At 42.6% G+C, this 27,088-nt stretch overlaps 1 protein-coding gene across 2 annotated transcripts in view; it reads right to left on the bottom strand.

The window, feature by feature from the left end:
- The window catches only part of tmc3 (transmembrane channel like 3), a 43,228-nt gene that overhangs the window by 9,807 nt on the left and 6,333 nt on the right, over positions 1–27,088 (bottom strand). For both annotated transcript variants that reach the window (XM_086107129.1, XM_086107130.1), the window contains exons 3-16: positions 26,196–26,271; positions 20,606–20,687; positions 20,239–20,345; positions 15,359–15,457; positions 14,990–15,132; positions 12,533–12,680; positions 12,386–12,429; positions 12,002–12,149; positions 11,288–11,397; positions 11,135–11,213; positions 10,080–10,334; positions 4,463–4,591; positions 3,587–3,654; positions 3,214–3,342 (exon numbers count right to left, since the gene is read on the bottom strand). In XM_086107129.1, coding sequence (XP_085963255.1) covers positions 3,214–3,342; positions 3,587–3,654; positions 4,463–4,591; positions 10,080–10,334; positions 11,135–11,213; positions 11,288–11,397; positions 12,002–12,149; positions 12,386–12,429; positions 12,533–12,680; positions 14,990–15,132; positions 15,359–15,457; positions 20,239–20,345; positions 20,606–20,687; positions 26,196–26,271 — 1,617 coding nt within the window. The remainder of the gene's footprint in view (positions 1–3,213; positions 3,343–3,586; positions 3,655–4,462; positions 4,592–10,079; positions 10,335–11,134; positions 11,214–11,287; positions 11,398–12,001; positions 12,150–12,385; positions 12,430–12,532; positions 12,681–14,989; positions 15,133–15,358; positions 15,458–20,238; positions 20,346–20,605; positions 20,688–26,195; positions 26,272–27,088) is intronic.

The raw sequence follows: 27,088 nt of genomic DNA, 5'->3' as shown, positions 1-27,088 counted from the left end.
ACTCAGCCAGGGCGGCCCGGTAGTCCAGTGGTTAGCATGTCGACTTCAGAGTGCAGAGGTACCAGGTTCAATTCCAGCTCCGGCTTCCCTGTGTGGAGTTTGCATGTTCTCCCCGGGCCTGCGTGGGTTTTCTCCGGGTGCTCCGGTTTCCTCCCACGTTCCAAAAACATGCGTGGCAGGCTGATTGAACACACTAAGTTGTCCCTAGGTGTGAGTGTGTGCGCGCATGGTTGTCTGTCTCTCTGTGCCCTGCGATTGGCTGGCAACCGGTTCAGGGTGTCCCCCCGCCTACTGCCCGAAGACGGCTGGGATAGGCTCCAGAACCCCCCGCGACCCTAGTGAGGATCAAGCGGTTCGGAAAATGGATGGATGGACTACTCAGTCATTTTTAAGAAGCTACAAAATAACCCTCGAAAATATAGTTTTGCCATGTGTGGACAAAGTTTCATGAGTTTTTGACTAGGTTTATACCCTCAAAAACAGCATCATCTTTCTTTGCAAATGGTGCATCACCAAGGTAAGTGTGATGCAAAAAAAACACCTACAATAACTTTTCATATTAAACATGCTTTGAGGTCAAATTGTCAAATTATCGCATTAATTGAGACTAATTAATTACAATTAATTTAGTGCCGCAATTTTTTAATCGCGTTAATCTGAATTTTAATCTCTGCCTTAATTGTTTCTGTAGGTGGGTTGCCTTTTTCTAATAGCCCTTTTTATGTGTTGGCTTCCTGTGTTCAAATTGTTGAGGGTGGGGATGTTTGTTTGAAGAGTGGAGAGGTGAAAATGGAGCAGCATGTGAGCGTTCTTGGCACAATGAATGGAAAATTTACATTCCAAAAACGCCCTGATGACACAATTGATAAAGGTAGAGTGTTGTGCCTAACTTGTAAGGAGTTTGAACACCGAAGCAGCTCAAATTTAGCCTCCCACATCAATGCGAAGCACCCAGTCGCGAGTGTAGCCACAGCTAACGTTAGCACCCAAAGCGTTTGCAATACAGTAATCCCTCGTTTATCGCGGTTGATGGGGACCAAAACCACCCGTGATAAACGAAAATCCGCGAAGTAGGGACCAATAAACATATACAGGTAAACAAAAAATTTTAAGTCCGCAAAAAGTCTGCAAACGGTCCGCGAAAAGCTGCAAAACAACAGCGAGTCACACAGAGCAACATATACAGTACTGTACTCCATGTATATATAAAAAAAATTGTTTTTTTTTATTTTTTATGAATATGTTTGAAAAAATCCGCGATGCACTGAAGCCGCGATAAACGAACCGCAAAATAGCGAGGGATTACTGTATAGCGAGCGAGCCATACATAGCAAAGCTCTTCGGCAAACTAAACTTGAGAACACCCAACGTACAAGGCATAGTTGATGTGTCCTCTGTAGACGACTAGAAGAGATTGATGTTTATTTCAGCATTTTTAGTTTGTCATGATGAACAGTGTTATTGCTGAAGTGCTAATTTACAGCACTGTGATTTAAAGGTCTGCTTTATTTATTGTTTATTATCTGAAGCAAGTTCAGTGTTGAGTACTTGTATTGCTCAGAAAATTGTTCTTACTGTTTTTGATATGTTAACCCAAGCACTTTTTAAGGACCTGATGTTCTATTTTATTTTTATTTTATAATTCTTTGGAGATTTACAAAAACAAACAAAACAGTGATATTCCCCCTCGTGGTCGAAACTAAAGGTTGCAGGTAGGACTTTGACTAGTCTCAAATACAGCAGAAAGTAAATGGCTAGGACGGCATCTGTCCAAGTCTGCTGATAAAAAATAAAATACTATATAATGCCACTTTTTTAAAAATATTTTGCTCTGCCTCAATAATGTCACGAATTTAAAATGAAAATATGGGTTTTCTCAGTAATTTTTAGATGAGATTAAAATATAGATTAATTAGATTACTGACCTAATTAATTAATCACACATTTTTTTTAATCGTTTGACAGCACTAGTTTCAATTAAACACCTAAAATTTGAAAATGAATGGAAAAACTCTGTGAGAGGAGTTAGTTCAGATGATCTCTATCAAAAGTCTAAATGGCGGCCTTTTTGTTTTGTAATTTCTAATATACGTAATATATAGCTTCAAAAAGACTTTTTGTATGACTTGAGCAATTACATATACTTTCAATTTTCACATTTCTAGGTGACGTGAAAATTTGAAGGGGGGGGACCATTGAGCCATTTCATGACATTTGATTAAGAAATCTCTGAAATATTGATTTTTTTAAATGACAAAATGATGCAAAATTTCATGAGTTTCCACCCAGACTTCGACCCTGAAAAACAGCAATATTTTTCTCTGTGGACAGTGCATCACCACGGCAACAGTATGTGATGAAATAATAAGATATCAATAACTTTTCATCAGAACCACCTTTAGATGAAACATGCAAATTTTGAAGATGATCAGATAAATTCCTAGCATTAGTTTGTCAAAATATGACCTCTATGAAAAGGACACAAACAGCGACACATTCCAAAGTAGATTAAAAGTGATGGACTTTCTGTGCAGTTGCCGTACTTTCACAACCATAAGGCGCACTTAAGTCTTTAAACTTTCTCCGAAATGTACGGGGCGCCTAATAATGCCGAGTTCCAAAATCTGTAAATGTTGTTGTGTGACTTTGATGAGTGCTCCACTTGACTGACTGATGTTGTATCGACACTCTGGTTCGAACATGCGGTCATTAAAGGGGGCAAGGGGTGAAGGGTGCGTGTGAACGAGAACGCTGAAGGCACACCCCTCATTAGGTATAAAGTGCCGGTATGTGCATTGTGCTAAACAACATCAGTTTGGCCAAGGACCCCCGGAGTGTGGCACCTACAAAGACACACAGTTTAAACTGCAAGCTATCAGTTACCTCGGAGGAAGAAGAGAGAATTCAAGATCAATGAATCCACGCGTGCTCTCATGGGTCGATGTCGCGCCGGGAATCAATCACGTGATGTACAAAGCCTCTGAGTCACTTTCGCTTTTTGTTCGGCATGCATGGAAATCTCTCGCGCATCAACACTGAAGCCGCAAAACTTGAAGCACCAAATGGTCAGGATCACTGTATACCCTTTATGTTGTGTAAAGAAGCAGTCAACATTTCTCCATTTAAGAGTAGACTGTCACTACAGACTTTTCAAAACAATAGGCTGTATGGCTCACTCAAATGTGTCCATTATAGTAAATGCAAACGCCTGACCTGGATGCTTTGAAGACCTGCTGATGGGGAACATTACAGGTGAGGACTGCCCAGCTCCGAAGATACATGAGACCAATCAGCTTCAACACATTAAAGGCAGGAAGACAAGGGGAGAAAAAAGCTCCCATCCTGCGAGAAAGAAAGCGTTATTTACACACCTACTGGGTGACATCGCTAAAAGACATCCATTATGTTCATTGCTGCAAAGTGACAGTCCTGAAATTAGATGATGAAATCTGGTGGGCGAGAGACATAGAGGGCTTTTTAAAACAGGGTCAAGGATACGTAGCAGCACCGGACGGACTGTTAACTTTGAAAAATAATGTCTATTGCAGTCAAGCTACCTGAAGATTTTACAAATATTTCAACTTACCAGATCATCCCTTGGTTATAAATCAAGTGCAGGACATTCTCTGCTATTTTGAATTCCCCATATTCAGGCTGAAAACACACAAATGAATAATAGTATTACTTGAAACAAGTGTTTGAATTTCCGTGCCATAAAAGATGACATCATAAATTATTAAGATTAAGATTAAGATATCCTTTATTTGTTCCGCAATGGGGAAATTACAATTACATTATCCGATCAAAAGGGCAATGTTCTGATCGATTTGGGTAAATGTACCGGTATATATCAATAAAAATGTAAATTTCCCCAGTGTGGGACAAATAAAGGATATCTTAAAAGAACTGGGCTTAAACATCTACCAACGAACCACTTATAACACAAATGCATTCTTTTTCTCAGCATACTAATCAATTCCAATAATGTGAAATAATTTATAAAGTGTCCATTCCATAGTAAGTAAGTAGGGAATCGGGGGATATGAAGTGGTGATGTATTGCATTCCATATTTGTCTCTCTTGAAAGAGAGATTTAGGAGCTTTAGGAGTTGAAAAATGCATACATATTGTGCTGCAGATGATATTTCTAATAACGGACCAGGCCGGATGCCATTTTTGTACAGAATGAAACGAAACTCATTTCAAAATCTTCATAGACTTGATTCAAAACAAATGTAACATCTTTGCTGAATAAACCCCAAATAAGAAGGGAATGTTTCATTTTTATTATTATAAGGTTTTATTACCAACTGCATGTTCTGACTTTTCAAGCCAATCAATTTCAGAAGTGAAACCGTACGCATAACAAAAAAAACAAACAAACAAACAACCTGCTACCTTTAAATTATAAGAAGACAATAAAGTAATAATGAGGAAACAGTGTTTACTGCGTCCAACTTACAAACTTGCTCTCCAAATCCCAACAGCAGCAGTCACTGAGGTAACGAACGACCAAGCCTCTGATGAAATCAATGAGCAGGATGCTGGCCACTGTAAAGATCATGTCGATGATGGACAACTTCAGCATTTCCTGGAGGTACAGCAGATGGTTTAAACATAGAGATGGAATTTGCAGTTATGCACCAAACAAATGAGCTCTATTTTCCAGAGGAATTTACCCTATTTTATGTAAATCACATCATGCAAATCAAATGTTTGTGATTCATTGACACCAAATGATTTATCTTCCATTCATCCATCCATTATCTGTAGTAGACCACTCAACATACTATCAATGTTTCCTCTCTGAACGACCAAAAAAAGTCTCAGAAGTAAATCCAGACAGTGGGGGAGCATTGCATATGTCTGTGGGATAGAAAGTTAAGTGAAAAGTGGAGACAGTTCAACGGCGACTTGCTTTGTATGCAAATTGGGCATTTCCCTTGGCGGTAAGAGGTGAGTATAAAATGACTAATTTCATATATCACCTGAAAAACTGATGTGTGGAAAAAAAGGATTGAAATGTTTTACCTGGTTTAAACCATTGCTCCGCTGGACATATAAAATCATGATGTCAGGAGAGTTTTGTTTAAAAAATAAAAAAATGCCGGGGTAATGGATCGGGATTCGGTATTCATAACTTCAAAGTCAGGTAACTTGGACTCGAGTGCAGACAAAAATGTGATCGGGACACCCCGAATCGAGATAATTTCAGACAAGATAATTTTCTCGAATTGGTATGATAACTGTTAGAATTTATGTCAAGCACACCCATGTTTCAATTGTCAGTTATTGCAAATGAATATCTAACTGGTGCCCTGCGATTGGCAGGCAACCGGTTCAGGGTGTCTCCGCCTACTGCCCGAAGACAGCTGGGATAGGCTCCGGCACCCCTCGCGACCCTTGTGAGGATAAGCGGATCGGAAAATGGATGGATGGATGGAATACCTAACTGTATACGTCATGACAATATATTATACTCGACCTTTTCCTTTTCCTCAAATAATTTATTTCCATTTTACCAACTGCAAACTACACTTTATTCAAAGATGTACTCAAGGTGTGGTTACATATCCAATCATAGAAATGTTTTATCAATATAGTTTCGAAAGGATAACAGTCACCAAAAAAAAAAAGATTTGAGCATAAGAGGAAATGGAGCACTTGGTCAAGTGATGTGAATGTGCTGCTTTTCAAGACAATGACTTAATGTCTTCCTTTTTGTGTGTAACTGTGTTTTGCTTTTATTTATTGGGGGTGGGGTGATTATTCCTATTATTCTTATTATATGTCATATTTTTAGTTTTATCAACAGTTGTTTCTTTTGACATAGTAATTAAAAGGAAGGTGATTATCACAATGATGATGGTTGGAATGATAAGGATGGTGACGATGATGATAACAATAATGTTTGTTTGAATGAAAGGGTGATTGTCATGCGTGGGATTCTATAGATGTGTGTGTGCTGGGCGTGTGTATGCCAATTCTGGACCAAGTCTGAAAAGACGTTTAAAAACGTCTTTGGGAGTGAATGAGTTAAATAAGGCGGAACAAACAACTATAAGAGATGATTTCAATTCATCCAAATCACATTCTAAATTAACACATTTTTGCAATACCAATTATCTTGTTCAGGGTCACAAGGAAGCTGTAGCCCAGGGGTGGCTAACCCGCGGCTGACGGAGCCGCATGCGGCTCTTTGGCTGGTTCAGTGCAGCTCCCGGGCTTTCACATGACCATCATCAAAAACGCCTCGGTGGTGGTGCTGACATTCAAACAACGGTGCTAAGTACAGAAGAATTTACTATGTGAGGCTATCATCAATCCCGTTACTTGATTGACATACAGGGCAACCTGTCAGATGACAACTAAATTTTGACCGGTACGTCTGTGGCCTGTGGCCTTATTACCATCTGAGTCAATTTGTGTCATTATCATGTTGGTGTGTGACATTTACAATACATCTGGATGAACCGATGAACCGAGGTCTGTGTGTGTGTGTGTAAGAAGAAGGGATGGGGTGATATTTATGTGTGCCAATGTGTATGGTGTGGCTCTTTTCCATCCATCCATCCATCCATCCATCATCTACCGCTTATCCGGGGCCGGGTCGCGGGGGCAACAGCTTTAGCAGGGAAGCCCAGACTTCCCTCTCCCTAGCTACTTCTTCCAGCTCTCCCCGGGGGATCCCGAGACGTTCCCAGGCCAGCTGGGTGACATAGTCTCTCCAGCGTGTCCTGGGTCTTCCTCGGGGTCTCCTCCCGGTGGGACATGCCCGGAACACCTCACCAGGGAGGCGCTCAGGAGGCATCCGAATCAGATGCCCAAGCCACCTCATCTGGCTCCTCTCGATGTGGAGGAGAAGCGGCTCGACTCTGAGCCCCTCCTGGATGACCGAGCTTCTCACGTTATCTCTAAGGGAGAGCCCGGACACCCTGCGGAGAAAACTCATTTCGGCCATAGCTCGTGACCATAGATGAGGGTTGGAACGTAGATCGACCGGTAAATTGAGAGCTTCGCCCTTTGGCTCAGCTCCTTCTTCACCACGACAGACCGATACAACGTCCGCATCACAGCAGACGCTGCACCGATCCGCCTGTCGATCTCTCGCTCCCTCCTGCCCCCACTCGTGAACAAGACCCCAAGATACTTGAACTCCTCCACTTGGGGCAAGATCTCCTCCCCGACCCGGAGGGGGCACTCCACCCTTTTCCGACTGAGGACCATGGTTTCAGATTTGGAGGTGCTGATCTTCATCCCAGCCGCTTCACACTCGGCTGCGAAACGCTCCAGTGAGAGTTGGAGAGCCCTGTTTGAAGGAGCCAACAGCACCACATCATCTGCAAAAAGCAGGGATGCAATACTGAGGCCCCCAAAACGGACCCCCTCAACGCTTCGGCTGCGCCTAGAAATTCTGTCCATAAAGGTTATGAACAGAATCGGCGACAAAGGACACTGGAAACGATTCCGACTTACTGCCGGCAATGCGAACCAAACTCTGACATCGGTGGTATAGTGACCGAACCGCCCGTATCAGGGGGTTCGGTACCCCATACCCACGAAGCACCGCCCACAGAACTCCCCGAGGGACACGGTCAAACGCCTTCTCCAAGTCCACAAAACACATGTAGACTGGTTGGGCGAATTCCCACATACCCTCGAGGACCCTGCTAAGGGTGTAGAGCTGGTCCACTGTTCCACGGCCGGGACGAAAACCACACTGCTCCTCCTCAATCTGAGGCTCGACTTCCTGACGGACCCTCCTCTCCAGCACCCCTGAATAGACCTTACCAGGGAGGCTGAGGAGTGTGATCCCTCTGTAGTTGGAACACACCCTCCGGTCCCCCTTTTTAAAAAGAGGGACTACCACCCCGGTCTGCCAATCCAGAGGCACTCTCCCTGTTGACCACGCGATGTTGCAGAGGCATGTCAACCAGGACAGCCCCACAACATCCAGAGCCTTGAGGAACTCCGGGCGGATCTCATCCACCCCTGGGGCCTTGCCACCGAGGAGCTTTTTAACCACATCGGTGACTTCAACCACAGAGATAGGAGAGCCCACCTCAGAGTCCCCAGGCTCTGCTTCCTCCAAGGAAGGCGTGTTGGTGGAGTTGAGGAGGTCTTCGAAGTACTCTGCCCACTGGTTCACAACGTCCCGAGTCGAAGCTAGCAGCGCCCCATCCCCACTGTACACAGTGTTAGTGGTGCACTGCTTCCCCCTCCTGAGACGTCGGATGGTGGACCAGAATTTCCTCGAAGCCGTCCGGAAGTCGGCTTCCATGGCCTCACCGAACTCTTCCCACGCTCTGGTTTTTGCCTCGGCGACCACCGAAGCTGCGTTCCGCTTGGCCAGTCGATACCCGTCAGCTGCCCCAGGGGTCCCACAGGCCATAAAGGCTCGATAGGACTCCTTCTTCATCCCTTACTGCTGGTGTCCACCAGCGAGTACGGGGGTTGCCGCCACGACAGGCACCAACCACCTTACGGCCACAACTCAGATTGGCCGCCTCAACAATAGAGGCACGGAACATGGTCCACTCGGGCTCAATGTCCCCCGCCTCCCCCGGAACATGGGAAAAGCTCTGTCGGAGGTGGGAGTTGAAACTCCTTCTGACAGGGGATTCCGCCAGACGCTCCCAACAAACCCTCACAATACGTTTGGGTCTGCCAGGACGGAACGGCATCTTCCCCCACCATCGGAGCCTACTCACCACCAGGTGGTGATCAGTTGACAGCTCCGCCCCTCTCTTCACCCGAGTGTCCAGAACATGCGGCCGCAAATCCGATGATACAACTACAAAGTCGATCATCGAACTGCGGCCTAGGGTGTCCTGGTGCCAAGTGCACATATGGACACCCTTATGTTTGAACAAGGTGTTCGTTATGGACAATCCGTGGCGAGCACAGAAGTCCAATAACAAAACACCACTCGAGTTCTGATCGGGGGGGGCCGTTCCTCCCAATCACGCCCCTCCAGGTCTCACTGTCATTGCCCACGTGAGCATTGAAGTCCCCCAGTAGAACAAGGGAGTCCCCAGCAGGAGTACTCTCCAGCACACCCTCCAAGGACTCCAAAAAGGGTGGGTATGCTGAGCTGCTGTTTGGTGCATATGCACAAACAACAGTCAGGACCCGTCCCCCCACCCGAAGGCGGAGGGAAGCAACCCTCTCGTCTACCGGTGTGAACCCCAATGTACAGGCACTGAGCCGGGGGGCAATGAGCATGCCCACACCTGCTCTGCGCCTCTCATCATGAGCAACTCCAGAGTGGAAGAGAGTCCAACCCCTCTCGAGAGAACTGGTACCAGAACCCAGGCTGTGTGTGGAGGCAAGTCCGACTATATCCAGTCGGAAATTCTCTGCCTCACACACCAGCTCGGGCTCCTTCCCTGCCAGAGAGGTGACATTCCATGTCCCAAGAGCTAGCTTCTGCAGCCGAGGATCGGACCGCCAGGGTCCCCGCCTTTGGCTGCCGCCCAGCTCACATTGCACCCGACCCCTTTGGCCCCTCTCATGGGTGGTGAGCCCATGGGAAGGGGGACCCACGTTGCCTCTTCGGGCTGTGCCCGGCCGGGCCCCATGGGTGTAGGCCCGGCCACCAGGCGCTTGCCAACGAGCCCCACCTCCAGGCCTGGCTCCAGAGGGGGGCCCCGGTGACCCGCGTCCGGGCAAGGAAAACCTTGGTCCATATATTTTTCTCATCATAAGGGTCTTTGAGCCGTGCTTTGTCTGGCCCCTCACCTAGAACCTGTTTGCCATGGGTGATCCTGCCAGGGGCATAAAGCCCCAGACAACTTAGCTCCTAGGATCATTGGGACACACAAACCCCTCCACCACGGTAAGGTGACGACTCACGGAGGGGAGCTCTTTTCCAGTAACACAGTAAAAAAAAAATGGCTCTTAGTCTCTGACTGGTTGGCCACCCCTGCTGTAGCCAAACCCACCTGGCTAAGGGTGAGAGGTTTGGTACAGCCTGAACAAATTACAGCCAATCGTTAGGGTTGACAACAGCATTATGTTATATGTATGGACTTGTCCTAAACAGTAATTACGGTAACAAACAAAGTTAGAAATGTAACCTGCCCAACGTAGGTTTCCCAGCACTGGTCCTGTGGAGAGCGAGTGTTCTTATCAAATTGAGCTGTCTGGTTGGAGAAGGTATCAGAGCTGCCCCCGCTTCTGTTGGTCACATCCAGCGGTGTGGCAGTTGTGGTTATGGTGCTGTTGTGATGGGAGATCTCAGACACCAGGGTAGACAGGCTGGACACGGCAGGCTGTGCGATAGTTGCCAAATAGGAGCTGGTGTCAGACCAGTTTGCTGGACTCACTGGAATCTGCGAAACATCCAAATAGAGTCTTACCCATCACAATCTGTTTTACATGTGTCATGTCTCCTCCAATTACTTTTAAAATACATGATTGTATTTTGTTAGCCTTACATAAACAGAAAAGACACGTTTTTTTTTTTTTTTTTGCAAACAGCAACCAAATAACTGTGAAAGAAGATTTTAATCAGAGTACACCCTGGACTGGTTGCCAGTCAAGCTGTAAATTTAAGCATTGTTTGCTTTTTTGCATTTCTGCTTGTTTGCCCTTGACAGTGATCTCCGATCTCCGATTCATGTCTTATCTGTTGTTGAGCATAGCCTCACATTGTGTTTTCAGACAGCAAGTCTCAAATGATGCCATTGTCAGTCGTTTTCTCAGTGCCCTAGGCTGCCCAGTTAAAAGCTTCTCTATTATGTTGCGTCAAAAGGTGAGACAAAATATGCCCATCAATCTAGAATCCCTCGTTCATCTATGATTATATTCTTTCTGTAATGATGGAAAAGAAATTTTAACCGATTGAAGCAAGTGCACTTGGTTTCCTCCAAGTATCTAAGTGAGATAAAATAGGGAGATAGGATAATCTTGGCATTTAATCATCCGAGTGGAGTTCTGAGCTGCTTTTCTTCCACGTTAAGTGATGCCAGTTTGCAGTCAGGAGCCCTTCTATTAATTTGATACTTAAATAAGAAATGTAGCTGATGATTTTTATATCAGTCTAAGAATAGAATAACAAAATGATCCCAATAAGCTCCTGGGTGTTTAGAAAAATAACCATCTCAATATTTAAGATGGTTTTGAAACTTACTGTCGAGCTCATACTGTTGACCTTATCGAGGAGGGCAATAATAAGACTGTAGAGATTTCCCAGATATAAAACAAGCACTCTGTAAACAGAATCATATTGTTAATGCAAGGCAATAGACGAATCATGTATATGTAGTTGCTGCAGTTGAAATACCTGGCCAGCTGGAAACGCAGTGATGTTCTTGGATGATACATCTCTAACTGAGCTACCAGTTCAAAGGCAGATGGAGCGATCATAGTGATGAGAGAAACGACGACACTCACCTCAATGAAGTGAGAGGGGACATGTTAGACATTGTTTTCCAGGAATAGGCAGGTGTGTCACCAGCAGTGGTGGGACTACATCAATTTGGCACGGGGCCCATCGTAAAGATGTGCAACGATTTACTGCATCAGTCAACGACCAGTAATAGTTGTACGGTAAACTTCATTGGGGAGCGACAAGCAAGATAGTGAGGACAGGCATGAAGGAATACTCTATAAAATGTGTTTTCAACAGTTTAAATGTCTTTAAACATGTGGAAGGAGTATAATGTTGAAAAAAATAACAAATTATATGGTCACTCTATTGCAGGTGAGTCTGGAATGTATCATTAGAAATTAACAGAGGTTTTCTATACACATTTTCATTTTTTTAACAATCACAAATGTTATTTGTGCTTTCAGAGAACAGTGACAACAGGTAAGAGTTGCTCTTGACTCATGTGGAAATTGTATGAAATCATAAGCAGCGAGGTCTCATTGTCAATTGCTTCATCCATCGGATCAGTGGCAGGTCTCAGTTTTGACTGATTCCTTGAAAGGGCATTGTATGTTGGATAAACTAATCGAATGATGACGATGCCGGCTCAGCTTTTCTTTTCAATACCTCATTCTTTTCCCACAGCGTCAGCTCCGGTTTCTCCTGCTCCAATTTCTGAGAACGGTCCACCACAAAGTAGATGATGTAGATGCTGCCAGCGAGAGACATCAGCACCAGGATATTGGCTAACAAACGCAGACTGATCAAAACAGCCCTGAAGAAATACACAGAAATCAATGGTTGTTATAAGTTTTTAGAGGTCATCATTTTGGTACTGAGGGCAGAATTCTAAATAGACACAATTCTAAATAATGACTCAGGAGGTCCAATCATATGCATATACTGTAATTACTGTTGTTTAATATCTTTTTGTATTGAATGTTGCATCAAATGTATCTGAATAATACAGATTGAACATTTGTTTTGCTGACACAAAACCAGAATACATACAGACTGGTGTCTTTCTTCTTTTCCTGTTCTTCAACAATGGCTTCCTGTAAAGAAAGCACTCACTGTGAACATTTAAGTATATACTGTATATACATATCTTATAGTACAGTAATTGATGTTTTCCAAGCTGTATATGAAGAGTCTGACCCTGATGTTGTTGACTATTGCTGCTCCTTTGCTCTCTGCAGCCTCTGGATTTCCAATCAGGTAATCCCAAGCACAAAATACCCTCCAGCAGAATGTGAAGTTTTCGTCAGAAGCACTGGCAAGACTAAGTCGGGAATTCTTGGCCATTCTAAATAAATATTATTACAGTTAAAAGGATCACAACGGGGTAATGGAAAAATACAGAGAATTGCCACAGAATTTCTCTTTCACATTACCATCAGGCTAGAAAATACAGTACATTTGATGGAATGACTTCAAGTGACAAAAAAATGTGGTTGGTGTAAGCTATAAAAAGGCTTTGGCTCCGAGATACGACAGAATCTCCAAAGTCAAACATGATTCATTCTCCAGACCAAACTAGTCTTTACACAACCATAATGCAAAACCACATTATGATTCTAAGACACTGGTTCGAGCTTCAAAAGCTTTTGCCTGCTAGGGAATAATGTAAATTCAGTTAATGAATTCCAAATGACAAGTTGTGATATTCACATTCCATTTACAACTCACAGCTTTTTGAAAAAAAAAAAGCAGCTAGAGTGACGAGCTGTGTGATTTTCTAAACTTATTTCCGTGATTCCAAAATTCATAGTGTTGGCATGAACACTCATCAGTGTTAATCTAAACACTTGAGAGTGTCATAATTACTGCACTATCAACACTACATTTTGTTTCTGTACCACACTCTTACCAAACCAATATTATTTAACTGCATGGAGACATTTAGCTGGTGATAAAATTAACACCTTAGGTGTTGAATCAACACCAGCAGATCGGAGTGGTGGCCCCCCTTTTTAAGAGGAGGACCTGAGAGTAGATTCTATTTACAGGAAATCAACCTCCTCAGCCTCACTGATTTAGTCGACTCAGGAGTTCTGGAGAGGATTTGTTTTTTTATGGACAGAATTTCTAGGCAGAGGAGTTGAGGCAGTCTGGTTTGGTGGCCTTAGTATTGCATTCTTCTGGAAGAAATTTCTTACATAGAATTTTTTCCAGTAGAGATGTGATTTCCATGTAAATGCCCTAATCCATTCCAAGCCCCACCAAAATTCAGACATAAATGTTTCTAAAGCATAAAAATGCAAAAAAAAAAAGAAGTAACAAATACATGTTCCAATTAGATTTTTGCACAACAAATCAGAGTTGTGCATAATGTAAAAAACAAATAATAATAATAATAATAATACATTTCGTTTCTAAGCACCTTTCAAGACACTCAAATAGAGTAAAGAATAAAAATGATGGTCATTTAACTTTCATGGTTCTTTGCAATATTAAGTTCATGTTATCTCTCAAAAGTGGTTTTTGCCTGCCGTTTTGGAAAGAACTGATCCAAGGACATTTTCTTTTGAAGGCTTTTAACAATCTTTTGAAAATGTTTTGAAAATTTTTCTGGGTGATTCACATTTACGTAAAACTATCGGAACACCTCATGGCCCGAGGGGCGAATGATGACGCTGCATAAACACAAAGGCACAGATGGTCGAGGTCCCTCTTAGTCAATAGGATGCCAGGATGATGCTCGGTAAGGCAGAGCAGCGAGAAGTATGTTGCGCTCAGGGAGCATCCCATACCGTATTTTTACCTTTCATATCTTGAAATTTCTTTCGTAACAAGAGGCAATATGTTTCCTGTTCGTATTCCAATTTCGTATGAAGAGCCAATTATAAGTAGAGTGCCCCGGCAACCTGACCCGGATAAGCAGGAAAAAAATGGATGGATGGAAGATTTGGTTGACTTTTGAGACTCATTTTTCCAGAAAATGATAATTGAATTCCAAGCTGTACACGCTTTGGGGCATTGAACTGTGGAGGTTTTGTTCTAACTACAGTCATACCTCGGTTTTCGACCATAATCCGTTCCAGAAGGCTGTTCGAAAACCGATTTGTTCGAAAACCAAAACCACGCTCTTTTAAAAAAAAAAAAATCTTTATAGAACACATCTGCTCACAATGGAACGCTACATGAGGAAGCGTCACTTCCTCGTCTACCCAAGGAAGCGTCACTTCCTCATGTAAGGAAGGCGAGAGCAGTCAAGTGGCACATTCAAGTGCGCTCAGTTTGGTCGAGAACCGATTTTCGGTCGTAATCCGAGGCATAAAAAAACTCAAAATTTTTGGTCGAAAACCGATTTGGTCGAGAACAGAGACGTTTGAAAACCGAGGTTTGACTGTACTTAAATATTGCACAGTTTATATGCAATCTGACTTTACTATTATTTATTTGTTTAACTTGCTCACCCAATCATCCAGAACGTCTTGAGTCTTAGACTGGGTATGGGAATCAACAACCAGTGCTGTCATTTCTAGGCTTGCTTAACATTAAACCCCTCATTGAACATAAAATTGTCCCTTTTATCATCCTAGCTGTCAAATTTTACCAAAGAGGAACAAAATGTTGAATGATGTTTGAAAGAAATAGGAATAAAATAATTACTTTCTTAATAGAATGATGAAACTGTAGGCAAAGACAGCCATTCCAACCAAGAAGTAGGCAAGGGGCAACCGGTATCCTGCGCTGCCGATTTTCCTCACCCTTCCGTAATAGCCATAAAATAACACAGAGTACTGCAGGTAACCCTGTGGAGGGTTAAACACACACACACACACGCACGCGCGCGCGCAAACACACACACACACACACACAAGATTTGACACAGTAACAAATTGTCCTATATAGAATTACAAGGATAGGTTAAATTAGCCTTGATGTACTGGTCAGGAACACACGAAACAATGCTTTACTAATTGTGCAATCTGTCTGTATGTAATATGCTATTAAACATAACAGGAGAGAGAAGCTTACCCCAAGGGACCAGATTGTGTCCAGGTCCTGAGCAGAAGCCAGGTGTTCCTTGGGAATAGTTTTACTCCTCGTCGTTCCAAACGGGGCTCCAGCAAGCAGCTAGCACAGACAAATTTAAAAAATTGTTTTTAAACGTCTTCAATAAATTATAAGTACTGTTTGTTTTTGTTGAATATATAGTTCAAATGTATATTAAATTGTTGTGTAAAAAGAGATAACATTGGAATTCAAAAAAAAGTTTCAACAATTTAGTGTTAGCACCCAGTTGTACCAAAATCAAGCTTAACCCTTAGATGTTAACTTAGCGTACGTCCACTTCCATGAGTGGGGTCAAAAATGACCCCAACTAGAATGAATACATTTTATGTTGTAAACTTGAAGAAAGATAATGAGTTTTATTATATTTTGGTGAAGAAAAGAATTTCATTTTTGGCATGTTCATTGATTCCTCCTAAATGAACATTTTATCACAAAACAGCAGTGGCTTGGTGGTGTCCCCTGGCCAGATGTCTCATGTGGTGTTGTTTATCAGAGGGAGAGAGAGAGAGAGAGAGAGAGAGAGTAGATTTCAAAGTTAACCTGAGTTCCGAAATGACCTGACAACTCCAATTGGACAATAGTTTGGGTTCTCTTCATCTAAGATGTCAAATCTAAGTCAAACCTACCAATTAACATGCCGAACATTTATACACGTTCTCGAGGAAACCTTTAGCAGCCATGATGCTCTAGATGAGAATATAAACAATTTTTTGATTGGCACACAAAAGTATGAATCAATATGTATCGCTCCCTGCACAAGTAGATGTACAAACAGGCTTGTACACGTGTGAGCACGGGATACACGTGGATACACATAAATCAATAATAATAGGCTAATGGGTTATATTATATTCCAGCTGTAAATATGACAGTAAGTCTGTTTTTCTCCACAACAGAAGCAATGATGTTCGCAAGTGTTAGTTTAGTTGGCTAAAGTAGCTATGTACAAAGAAGGAGTTCAAAGATTGTAACCATTGATATAAACACAGGTAGAAAGGACATGTTCCTTTTGAGCTGCATGCCTACAGCGATGCAATGCTAGGACGGGCAAAGGCATCAACACATCCCATATGTGTGTGGACATCAAGAAAAACAGAAACAAATGGATACCAGCACATTGTGTTACACACAATTACAACAAGGAAAGTAGAAATAGCCTTTCACAGATAAAAATATTGTTTGTTTTCATGAGTTGTGTATTGATAGCATGTTTGGGCATTGAAACCTCATGAAAAACGTTGGGGAAATGATCTTATTGATATTGATCTTAATTTCAATGTCAACGCATTGCCTTCGATGAGACCGTTGCCCCTGCCAACGTGGCCGCTAAGAAGGCACGTCGGTTAGCTTGGACGCTATAGCACACCGGTATGGCTTCATATCTTTGATAATAACGCAAAACTCATGTTTGTGGGAAGTAAGTTTAGATTTTATAACAGCACATATCATGAGGTATGCAAGTGATGATAATACATGTATGTTGTGTTATTGTAGAAATGAATGACTTTCTGTCACGTAGCAAGGTGGTGGTGGACCCCAAAAAGCAGGCAGGAGGGAGGAGCAGGGTGTATTTGAAGAATTGTATTTAAAACAAAGAAAACTACATCCAAAACAAACAAAGTCCAAAGTATCAAACAAAAACCATGACTAAAGCTAAAACATAACAATGAACTAAACATAACCGAAGCCAAGAGCAAACAGCAACACACATGACAGTAGCAAAACGCAAACAATGACCCGACACTGAGTGTTTGGGCTGGGAGTCCTTTTAAAGCCCTAATCAGTTATGACCAACAGGTGTGCAGCTGCCGGGGGAGCCCTACAGTGCCACCTGTTGGTCCCTAAACCGAATCATGACACTTTCATGGTGGTCAGACTCATGAATAGCCTCAAAGACAACCTTACTTGGAAGATTAAATGATAAAAAACTAAAAACATTGCAAAAACAAAGCCCAGGTGTCATTTTTTGACCCCGCTTATCTATTGAAAGGGAAACTAAATATTTTCATATTCATTCATTTTCTATACTGGACTAATTGGCTTTGTTTGGGCTCATCTGACTATGGGTCATAGGCGGGACACACCCTGGACTGGTCGCAAGCCAAGCACATGGGCACAGCATTTATAGACAAACAACCATCCACACTTACAACCACACCAATGCACAATTGAGTTTCTAAATTAACTTAACAGGTACCGGTATTTTGGGGATGTGGAAGAAAGTCCAAGTAACCAGAAAAAAAAACACACAAGCACATGGAAAGCAACCACCACACAGAAAGGCCTGCGTCAAATGTCAAACGCCAAACCTCAGAGCTGTGAGGCAGGCATGCTCACTAAACATTAGGTCATCGTGCTGGCCATCAATGAATTTGGCCATCTGATCTTAAGGGCCCTTTATTGAACTTAGTTCCGACCAAATCTTGTTACTGAAAATATTATCGTATAATTTATTAGAGGTTGTTCCTGGTACTTCAACAGTGAATCATAAAAAAATAGATTACCGGTAATCAGACGATAGGAGAGTGATTCCCAGTGTGTTTGGCATGTACAGCAGCGACTGGAAAGGACTGAAAACATCTGTTTCAAATGTCTCAACTCTTTGTAAAGATAAACTATGCAAAATGCTTTTTCAAATGTATTTTAGGTTCTCTCTGTCAGGGCAAGTATTCCTCCCTTCCCAGCAACAAAGATAACCTACAATGTTTCAATTATGATAATTAACTAGCAGCATTTCATCACATTCATACTCGTTTGCCACCATGTGACACATCTTGGACTTCTCTCCTTGGTAACAATATTTGTATGTTTAAAAAAAAAAAAAAGAGCGAGACACTGATAAACTGACAGAGCATTTCATGATGTTCAATGCTGGATGTTACGACTCAATGCAGAGCTCAGGATGTGGCCAAAGAGGACATTTTGTCCCAACCAGTGGAGCAGCAAAAACGTTGGCAATGGGCAAGCACAGCGAGGATAGATAACTCGTGTGGGGGAAATTGCTCGTGTGTCAGTGACTGTAAATTTACCATGCCCTTTGTTCTTCTTCTATGCTATCGCTCCAGACGCTTCTAAATCAATGGACTAAATTTGAGTCTGCCAACGCTTAAATTGTGTTGTGATTTCTAAAATACATTAATTAAAACTTGATTCCAATACAAATCTACAATCTACGGTAATATATTTTGTTGAAAGCAATTGTGTAATAAGATCAAGAACTCATTTATAAAAGTTATGAGTCCATTTTTATTATTTTGTCAAATTCTGTCGTGATAGGTTTGGTACTAAAGGGGTCCAAAGTTATTTAAGTCCCCACTGTCGACAGAGATATGAAATACGCCGCTCGCCACTGTTTTTATGAACACTTACCGTTACTCCTCTCTGACCCGAGGTCTGCAGGGACTCAAAATATTAACAGTCAGGCAGTTACAAGTTGCAACTGATAAAGCTTTGAGCTGACTGACTTGGTCATCCCTTAGTTAAGCTGCCAGAGGGCTCGCTGTTGGGAGAACAACACACCAAATCGCTCTCCCTTTCACTATTTTCCCTCTCTTACCCCTTGTCACGGGGTGTTCTTTCTTCTCGGATCACAGACAACAGAACTAGTTCTGTGATTACTTTTAGTAGTCATCAATTGCATACACTAACATCACAGTTAGAGCGATCTTGATGTGAGTTATCTTTATGTACACTGTTCTCTCTTCCCCATCTTCCATCTATCCGTGCTGGAGCATATTCAAACTGTCTTTGGGAAGTAGACGGGCACAGCCTGAAGTGGTTGCCAGTCAATTGCAGGGCACACATAGACAAAAAAAACCATCCGCGCCCACACTTACACCTCGGGACAATTTTGAGTGTTCCATTAACCTGCACGCATATTTTTGGAATGTGGGAGGAAACCGGAGAAAATCCACACAGGCATGGGGTGAACATGCAAACTCCACACAGGGAGGCCGGAGCCGGAATCAAACCCTGCACCTCGTGCACTGGCAGACTAACTGGGCCGCCCAGCTGGTGATCAATTGGGTTTCCACTGTTTCCACTGCTGAAAGCTACATAATCATCCAAATTATAAGAAATATAAATTCCATCTTCCATGACAATCTAATTTATTGAGATGCACTTGTACATATTTTCTAGTCATTTTAGTGGTAGCAATAGCATAAACTGCTCCTGTATGATAACAAAAATGTACCTCCATCATTACTGCTCATTGCCATAGGATTATTTTTGCTAATACAATCAACGTTGTACACATTGATTTCTCATTCCTCCCCCAGCCGATCAAACCATATTTTTTCCTTTCCCTCTCTACCAATGTCACCCTTCTGGTCTCCCTGTCTGTGTTGTGTTTCAAGTTTTTTTTCCTTTAAAGGGAGTTTTTCTGTGCCTTTGTTGCGACAACGATTTTTCATGTGGGGTTCACTTTGTTTCTTTGAATGTGTAGGTAGTGTGGCTCTGGTCTTACTCCATATGGGCCCTGAGATAGTGTTTGTTGTACATTGGAGATATAGTATATAAACACAATTGTACTGGAGCTTACAGTATATGACTGTCTCAGACCTCTTCACACCATTGTATTCAGCATTCTGTTACAGGACCACAGTGAATATAACGGTCCCACACGCACACCGCACTTTTGTTACGTATAGTTTTAGCTCTAGTCGAAAATATATTAAGTTGGTAATTTAAGTTATGTAAAAATAACTACTGAGGTGATATTTCCTCCCCAACCATACTCAGTATAATTTTGATGTGCTCAAATATAAATATGAAATATTGCAGCAACCAAAAACAAATTTATGAAATATATTCATGTATGCACAGCATACAATACTGACCTCTGGTAACACGATGAATGCTCCAGTCATAATGGTGAGGACAATGTTGATCCCAAATAACCAGCGAAGGAAGATGAAGTAGGAGGCGACACCTGACCCAAAATGGCCTCACAATAGAGGAGAAAACATTTTTATGAGAATTTTAGGCAACACAATCATTAGTGATGAGGTCAAAGATTTAATTTTGTTAAAATTAAATAAGAGATGGTCGAAGGTCAAGTTGCTTCCACGTGTTGGTCTACGAGTGTAAATGCAATTAAAAACTGTGCAGTATATAAACAATGAACGTTTCATAAATGTGTGTTTGTTTGTTTGTTAGTTTGTAAGTTTAGCTTTTTTTTAAACTGAGAACAGAAAAAAGACTTACTTTCAATTTTCTTAATCCTCACTTCCCAGGGAATGAACACAACCACAATGTTATAAAGCACGCGAGATATTTTCTTCAGCATCTGCAGGATAGAAAAAACATGTGATTGGAGGCCACAACCGCTTCCTTATAATGGCTTTTAGATGTATATTCATCTGCATGCATATTCATGGTTCATGAAAACACCGGTTTAAAAAAAAATGAAGAGAGAAAGAACATCATCAAATTTTATCTTGCGGCAGACCATTTTTATTTCTGTGCATGTTGATCTAAATTCTTACTCTGACAATAATCCAGTCACATACATGTTGGCTTCAAAGTAGTAGTAGTCCTACATGGTTTTTCTTCATTGCTCCTTTTTTATACTACAGTCAGTGAAACCACATAAGATGCTAAATATAAACTGTATAAAAACAAAACTGTGATGCAATATTCAAAGTCTTGTTTTCGTCAGACTGTAATCCACATATGATTGCATCGAATGAAAATGATGACGGAAGGTCACATCAGATGACGTTGAGTTTTCACTCAACCAGAGGCCAAACTGCAAATTAATTATTCATCATCCGACTGCTCGTTTAACGACAATGTATTCTAATGGAGCATGAGCAGCCTTAACACTGTAATTAAAGAGTGCCATAACAACAGGCCATAAATTTTCTATGACTACATTGCACAACATAGCTTCCTTATGGCCAAGTCTATGTGAGTCCAACAGAAACAGTTAAAGTAGAAAAGAAATTCTGAAACCCCATGCAAAGGGAAACTTGATTTTCTTGATGACTGTGATCATCAGGTTATGTTGCAGCAGAGTGGGAATTATTGAAAACGAGCCTCTCTCAGCAAAAATTCTGCTGTTGTGCAAGGCGTATATTTACTGCTCTTCCCAAACACATTTAGATTAAACGGAGGGGGAATGGTGACATTACAAATGAAATATAAATGTGACATAAATAGTGTACAATATAATCAGTGTCAAATGTACGTTCAGGATCCGGACCCAAATCCTCTCATTTGCCTAAAGAAATATCTAGTGCAGGGGTCGGCAACCCAAAATGTTGAAAGAGCCATATAGGACAAAAAAAACAAAAACAAAAAACAAATATGTCTGGAGCCGCAAAAAAATAAATAAATAAAAGCCTTCTAAAAACTTACAATGAAGGAAACACATGCTGTATGTATGTAGGAGACTAAACTGTCTCAGAATTGTTTATGTTACTCATTCCTTTCTTGTGTGTTCACAAACGCTCCCATATAATTTATTTAGTAATTTCCTCGCTTGATTTTTTTGTTTTGGTGCATTATTTTTGCTTTTCTTAGTGTCAGTGAAGTGATCATTAATTTCTGTTTTTCTGAGGCTGTCTTTGAACACCTCTCAGGTCGAACGAGAAGAGAGAAGGTGGTCTCAGGGGTTCGACGGAGCCTCTGTCACGGAGGGTAAGACACACGCGACTCAATTAGTTATGACACGACCACTTGGCCACCATTGGCTGCAGATGATCACATGACATTGCTTGTCCAATCAGTGGTGGGACATTTAGTTCACTCAGTAGTCATGGTGTGACTCTCATGTTCGTACCTCGTACAATTAAAAAAAAAAAAAGTATACTTATCTCTTGAAATGTTATTTACTTTTTTTTGTTTTTAATAAATGTATTCTTTAAAATATCTTGAATTCGTTTTATATATACTGTATACAGTATATCCATCCATCAATTTTCCGAACCTCTTGATCGTCACTAGGGTCGCGGGGGGTGCTGGAGCCTATCCCAGCCGTCTTCGGGCAGTAGGCGGGGAACAGCCTGAATCAGTTGCCAGCCAATCGCAGGGCACACAGAGACGAACAACCATCCACGCCCACACTCACACCTAGGGACAATTTAGAGCGTCCAATCAGCCTGCCATGCACGATTTTAGAATGTGGGAGGAAACCGGAACACCCGGAGAAAACCCACGCAAGCCCGGGAGCTGGAATCGAACCCGGTACCTATATATATATATATATATATATATATATATATATATATATATATATATATATATATATATATATATATGTATATATAAGCTGTCTCTCCACAACATGGAAGCTCATGTCAGGCATCATTGCGGCTAAGATAAGTGGACACATGGATCAATACATGAGCGAAGCACAGAAGGGCATTGGTAGAGATACCAGAGGAGCCAAACATCAGCTCCTGGTTGACAGAACAGTCGCACAAGACTGCAGGTCCCGACGTACCAATCTGTGCACAGCCTGGATTGATTACAAAAAAGCCTATGACTCGATGCCACATACATGGATCACTGAATGCTTGGAGTTGTATAAGGTGAACAGGACCCTAAGAGCCTTCGTTGCGAACTCGATGAGGATGTGGAAAACCACACTTGAAGCCAATGGCAAGCCACTTACCCAAGTGTCCATCGAATGTGGCATACACCAAGGTGATGCACTCTCCCCACTGCTGTTCTGCATAGGACTGAACCCCCTAAGCCAAGTAATCACCAAGACAGGCTATGGATACCGCCTCAGAAATGGAGCTACAATCAGTCACCTCCTCTACATGGATGACATAAAGGTGTATGCTAAGAGCGAAAGGGACATAGACTCCCTGATCCACACAACCAGGATCTACAGCAGCGACATCGGGATGGCATTCGGGCTTGAGAAATGTAGTCGGATGGTGACTAAGAGAGGAAAGGTAGTCCGCACTGAAGGGGTCTCATTCCCTGAAGGAACAATAGCAGACATTGAGGACAGCTACAAGTACCTCGGTATATCACAAGCCAATGGCAACCTCGAACTGGCAACAAGGAAAGCGGCTACGGCCAAATACCTCCAGCGGGTGAGGCAAGTCCGAAGAAGCCAGCTCAATGGCAAGAATAAGACCCGGGCAATAAACAGCAATGCCCTGCCAGTGATCAGATACCCTGCAGGAATAATAAGGTGGCCAAAGGAAGAGATTCAGACCACGGACGTTAAGACCCGAAAGCTCCTAACCATGCATGGGGGGTTCCATCCCAAATCCAGCACCCTGAGACTGTACGCAAGCCGAAAGGAAGGAGGCCGGGGACTAGTGAGTGTGAGAGCCACTGTCCAGGATGAAACATCCAAGCTCCATGAATACATCAAGGAGAAGGCTCCAACGGATGACGTACTCAGAGAATGTCTCAGACAATGGGGAACAGAGGATGAGGCGCTGGAAGAGGGACCATCATGGGAGGACAAGCCCCTACACGGGATGTACCACCGGACCATAACTGAAGTGGCTGATCTCAAGAAGTCCTATCAGTGGCTAGAGAGGGCTGGCCTGAAGGACAGCACAGAGGCACTCATCCTGGCTGCTCAGGAGCAGGCCCTGAGCACCAGAGCCATTGAGGCCCAGATATACCACACCAGACAAGACCCAAGGTGTAGGTTGTGCAAAGAGGCACCTGAGACGATCCAACACATAACTGCAGGGTGTAAGATGCTGGCAGGAAAAGCCTACATGGAACGCCATAACCAGGTGGCTGGCATAGTCTACCGAAACATCTGTGCGGAGTATGGACTGGAAACCCCAAGGTCAAAATGGGAAACACCTCCGAAGGCGGTGGAGAATGACAGAGCGAAGATCCTGTGGGACTTCCAGATCCAGACTGACAAGATGGTAATGGCGAACCAACCAGATATCGTGATCATAGATAAAGGGCAGAGGAAAGCCGTTGTAGTGGATGTAGCGGTCCCAAGTGATGGAAACATCAGAAAGAAGGAACACGAGAAACTCGAGAAATACCAAGGGCTCAGAGAGGAGCTGGAGAGAGCCTGGAAGGTAAAGGTGACAGTCGTGCCTGTGGTGGTCGGAGCACTCGGGGCAGTGACCCCCAAACTCGATGAGTGGTTGCAACAGATCCCGGGAACAACATCGGACATCTCAGTCCAGAAAAGCGCAGTGCTGGGAACAGCAAGGATACTGCGCAGAACCCTCAAGCTTCCTGGGTGAGACGAGGATTTATATATATGTATATATAAAAATTCCTCGTCTCACCCCCCCTCGGGTGGTGTCCGTCCCTCATTCAGCTCGGGTCCTCTACCAGAGGCCAGGAAGCTTGAGGGTTCTGCGCAGTATCCTTGCTGTTCCCAGCACTGCACATTTCTGGATTGAGATGTCCGATGTTGTTCCTGGGATCCGTTGCAACCACTCATCTAGTTTGGGGGTCACTGCCCCAAGTGCTCCGACCACCACAGGCACGACTGTCACCTTTCTGGTGCTCAGGGCCTTTACCTTCCAATATATATATATAGGTAACGGTGACAGTCGTATATATATATATATATATATATATATATATATATATATATATATATATATATATATATATATATATACACACACACACACACACACTGTATAAGTGGGGCCCGGTAGTCCAGTGGATAGCACATCGGCTTCACAGTGCGGAGGTACCGGGTTCGATTCCAGCTCCGGCCTCCCTGTGTGGAGTTTGCATGTTCTCCCCGGGCCTGCGTGGGTTTTCTCCGGGTGCTCCGGTTTCCTCCCACATTCCAAAAACATGCATGGCAGGCTGATTGGACGCTCTAAATTGTCCCTAGCTGTGAGTGTGAGCGTGGATGGTTGTTCGTCTCTGTGTGCCCTGCAATTGGCTGGCAACTGATTCAGGGTGTCCCCCGCCTACTGCCCGGAGACGGCTGGGATAGGCTCCAGCACCCCCCGCGACCCTAGTGAGGATTAAGCGGTTCGGAAAATGAATGGATGGATGGATATATATATATACATACACTTTTTTTTCACAAAGTGTTTGGTGAATGTGCATATCAACTGGTTGGGTTCGGTACCTATAAGAAGGTTAAAAACCACTGTTCTAAGTCTAAAACATACATGACATGAAAACGTAGAGACAAAATCCTAAGGATTAAGTACTATTGGGAATTTGAAGCATGCCTTTGGGGGCATAGAATTTACAGCAAGGGTAGTTCATGATTCAACTATTATGATGAGAAACAAGCTTCCTTTTTAAAAACTTTAATGTATTTTTTTTCTTTAGAAAAAAAATTATGGTGGGTGGGGGGGGGGGGGGTAGAACTGATTTGATCATTCCTTCTGCCTTCTTTCAAGATGCAGTTAATTTGGGCTTCAAAGCAGGGTTGGCACTCCATCGTAGACCCTAAAATTTGGCTTGAGCATTCCACCACTGCACAGACAGCGCTCATCAAAATCACCAGCAACCTTGCCATCTCTGCCGACTCAAGACATACTGTAGAATATAGTTATGCACTGTCCATCCTCCTCCTTATGTGAAAAACGTGTTCTTTTCAAGACAGCTTTTTTCTGGATCCCCTCATACCTCTCCAACAGAAAACAGTTTGTTCACATTGACAGATCCAAATCCACTTCAGTGCCAGTTAACCGAAGCATCCTGCAAGTTGACATGATCCCTTTTCTAGTTTTCTTCCATATGTTTGGTCTAAGCAGTCATCGTTTTTTTAATCCAAATATACAGCTCTTCATGACAGAAAGGAAATGACATGGTTTGGATAGAAATCTAGCCAGTGTGATTGTAATATTTTCAACTCATCTTGTATACATACATCAGCTCCTGCTGTTTGATAGCCTCTGGTTCTTGTTAGACGTCCCTCATACTTCAGTACGATCTCTCTGGCATGTCTGCAAAATAGGATACAATGCTCTATGTATTATCACTGTACATCTTTCCAAATGTATTTATATAGATCACCTGTGTCAAAGTCAAGGCCCGGGGGCCAGATCAGGTCCGCCACATCATTTTGTGTGGCCCACCAGAGCAAATCAAACATTTTGACTTCTATGATGCTTGCTATAATATGTACCAAAATTTCAAATTCTCATATTTCATAAATAAGAGAGCTGTTGTAAGCTTTTTTTTTTTTACCAAAACCCTCATTACAGTAACTTAAACTGTAGTTAAATAAACCATTATTTTTGACTTCTTTATATGGTTTCACAGTCATAACTGCCCTCCAAGGGTAACAGTAAATACAATGTGGCCCGTGACAAAAATGAGTTTGACATCCCTGATGTAAAACATGCTACAATCTGTTTGTGATCGTGAGTCATTGATGATGGTTCTGTGGAAAAACAAAGAATAATAAGGTGCAGTCCCCTCCCTCATAAAGTTCCCCTTTTAGGATGATTAAGTGATTACATTTATTTATTCTATGAATGTTAAATATTCTATTTCTAGACTTACTTTGAAAGCAGAGGAACACAAGGCCAGCAAATGCAAAGGGTTGTATCGGGAAGCGCATTTAACTTAAAACATTCATCCACAAAATCCCATACCAGGTGGGTCGCGGTAAACAACCAGCCCCATCCACGTCGTTGAACGACAGGACGCTGGTGGGAATTCAGCCATGTATTTAATTCATAGTCTGTGTTTCGTTAATTTATGAAGTACCCTGTAGTATCTTATATTGTCAAGACTCAGTAAATTGAACTAACAATG

Source organism: Hippocampus guttulatus, chromosome 3 (assembly GCF_054856545.1).
Source record: "Hippocampus guttulatus isolate MCC_2025c chromosome 3, RoL_Hgut_1.0, whole genome shotgun sequence".
Lineage (NCBI taxonomy): Eukaryota > Metazoa > Chordata > Actinopteri > Syngnathiformes > Syngnathidae > Hippocampus > Hippocampus guttulatus.
This window is presented reverse-complemented; position numbering and strand designations above follow the sequence as displayed.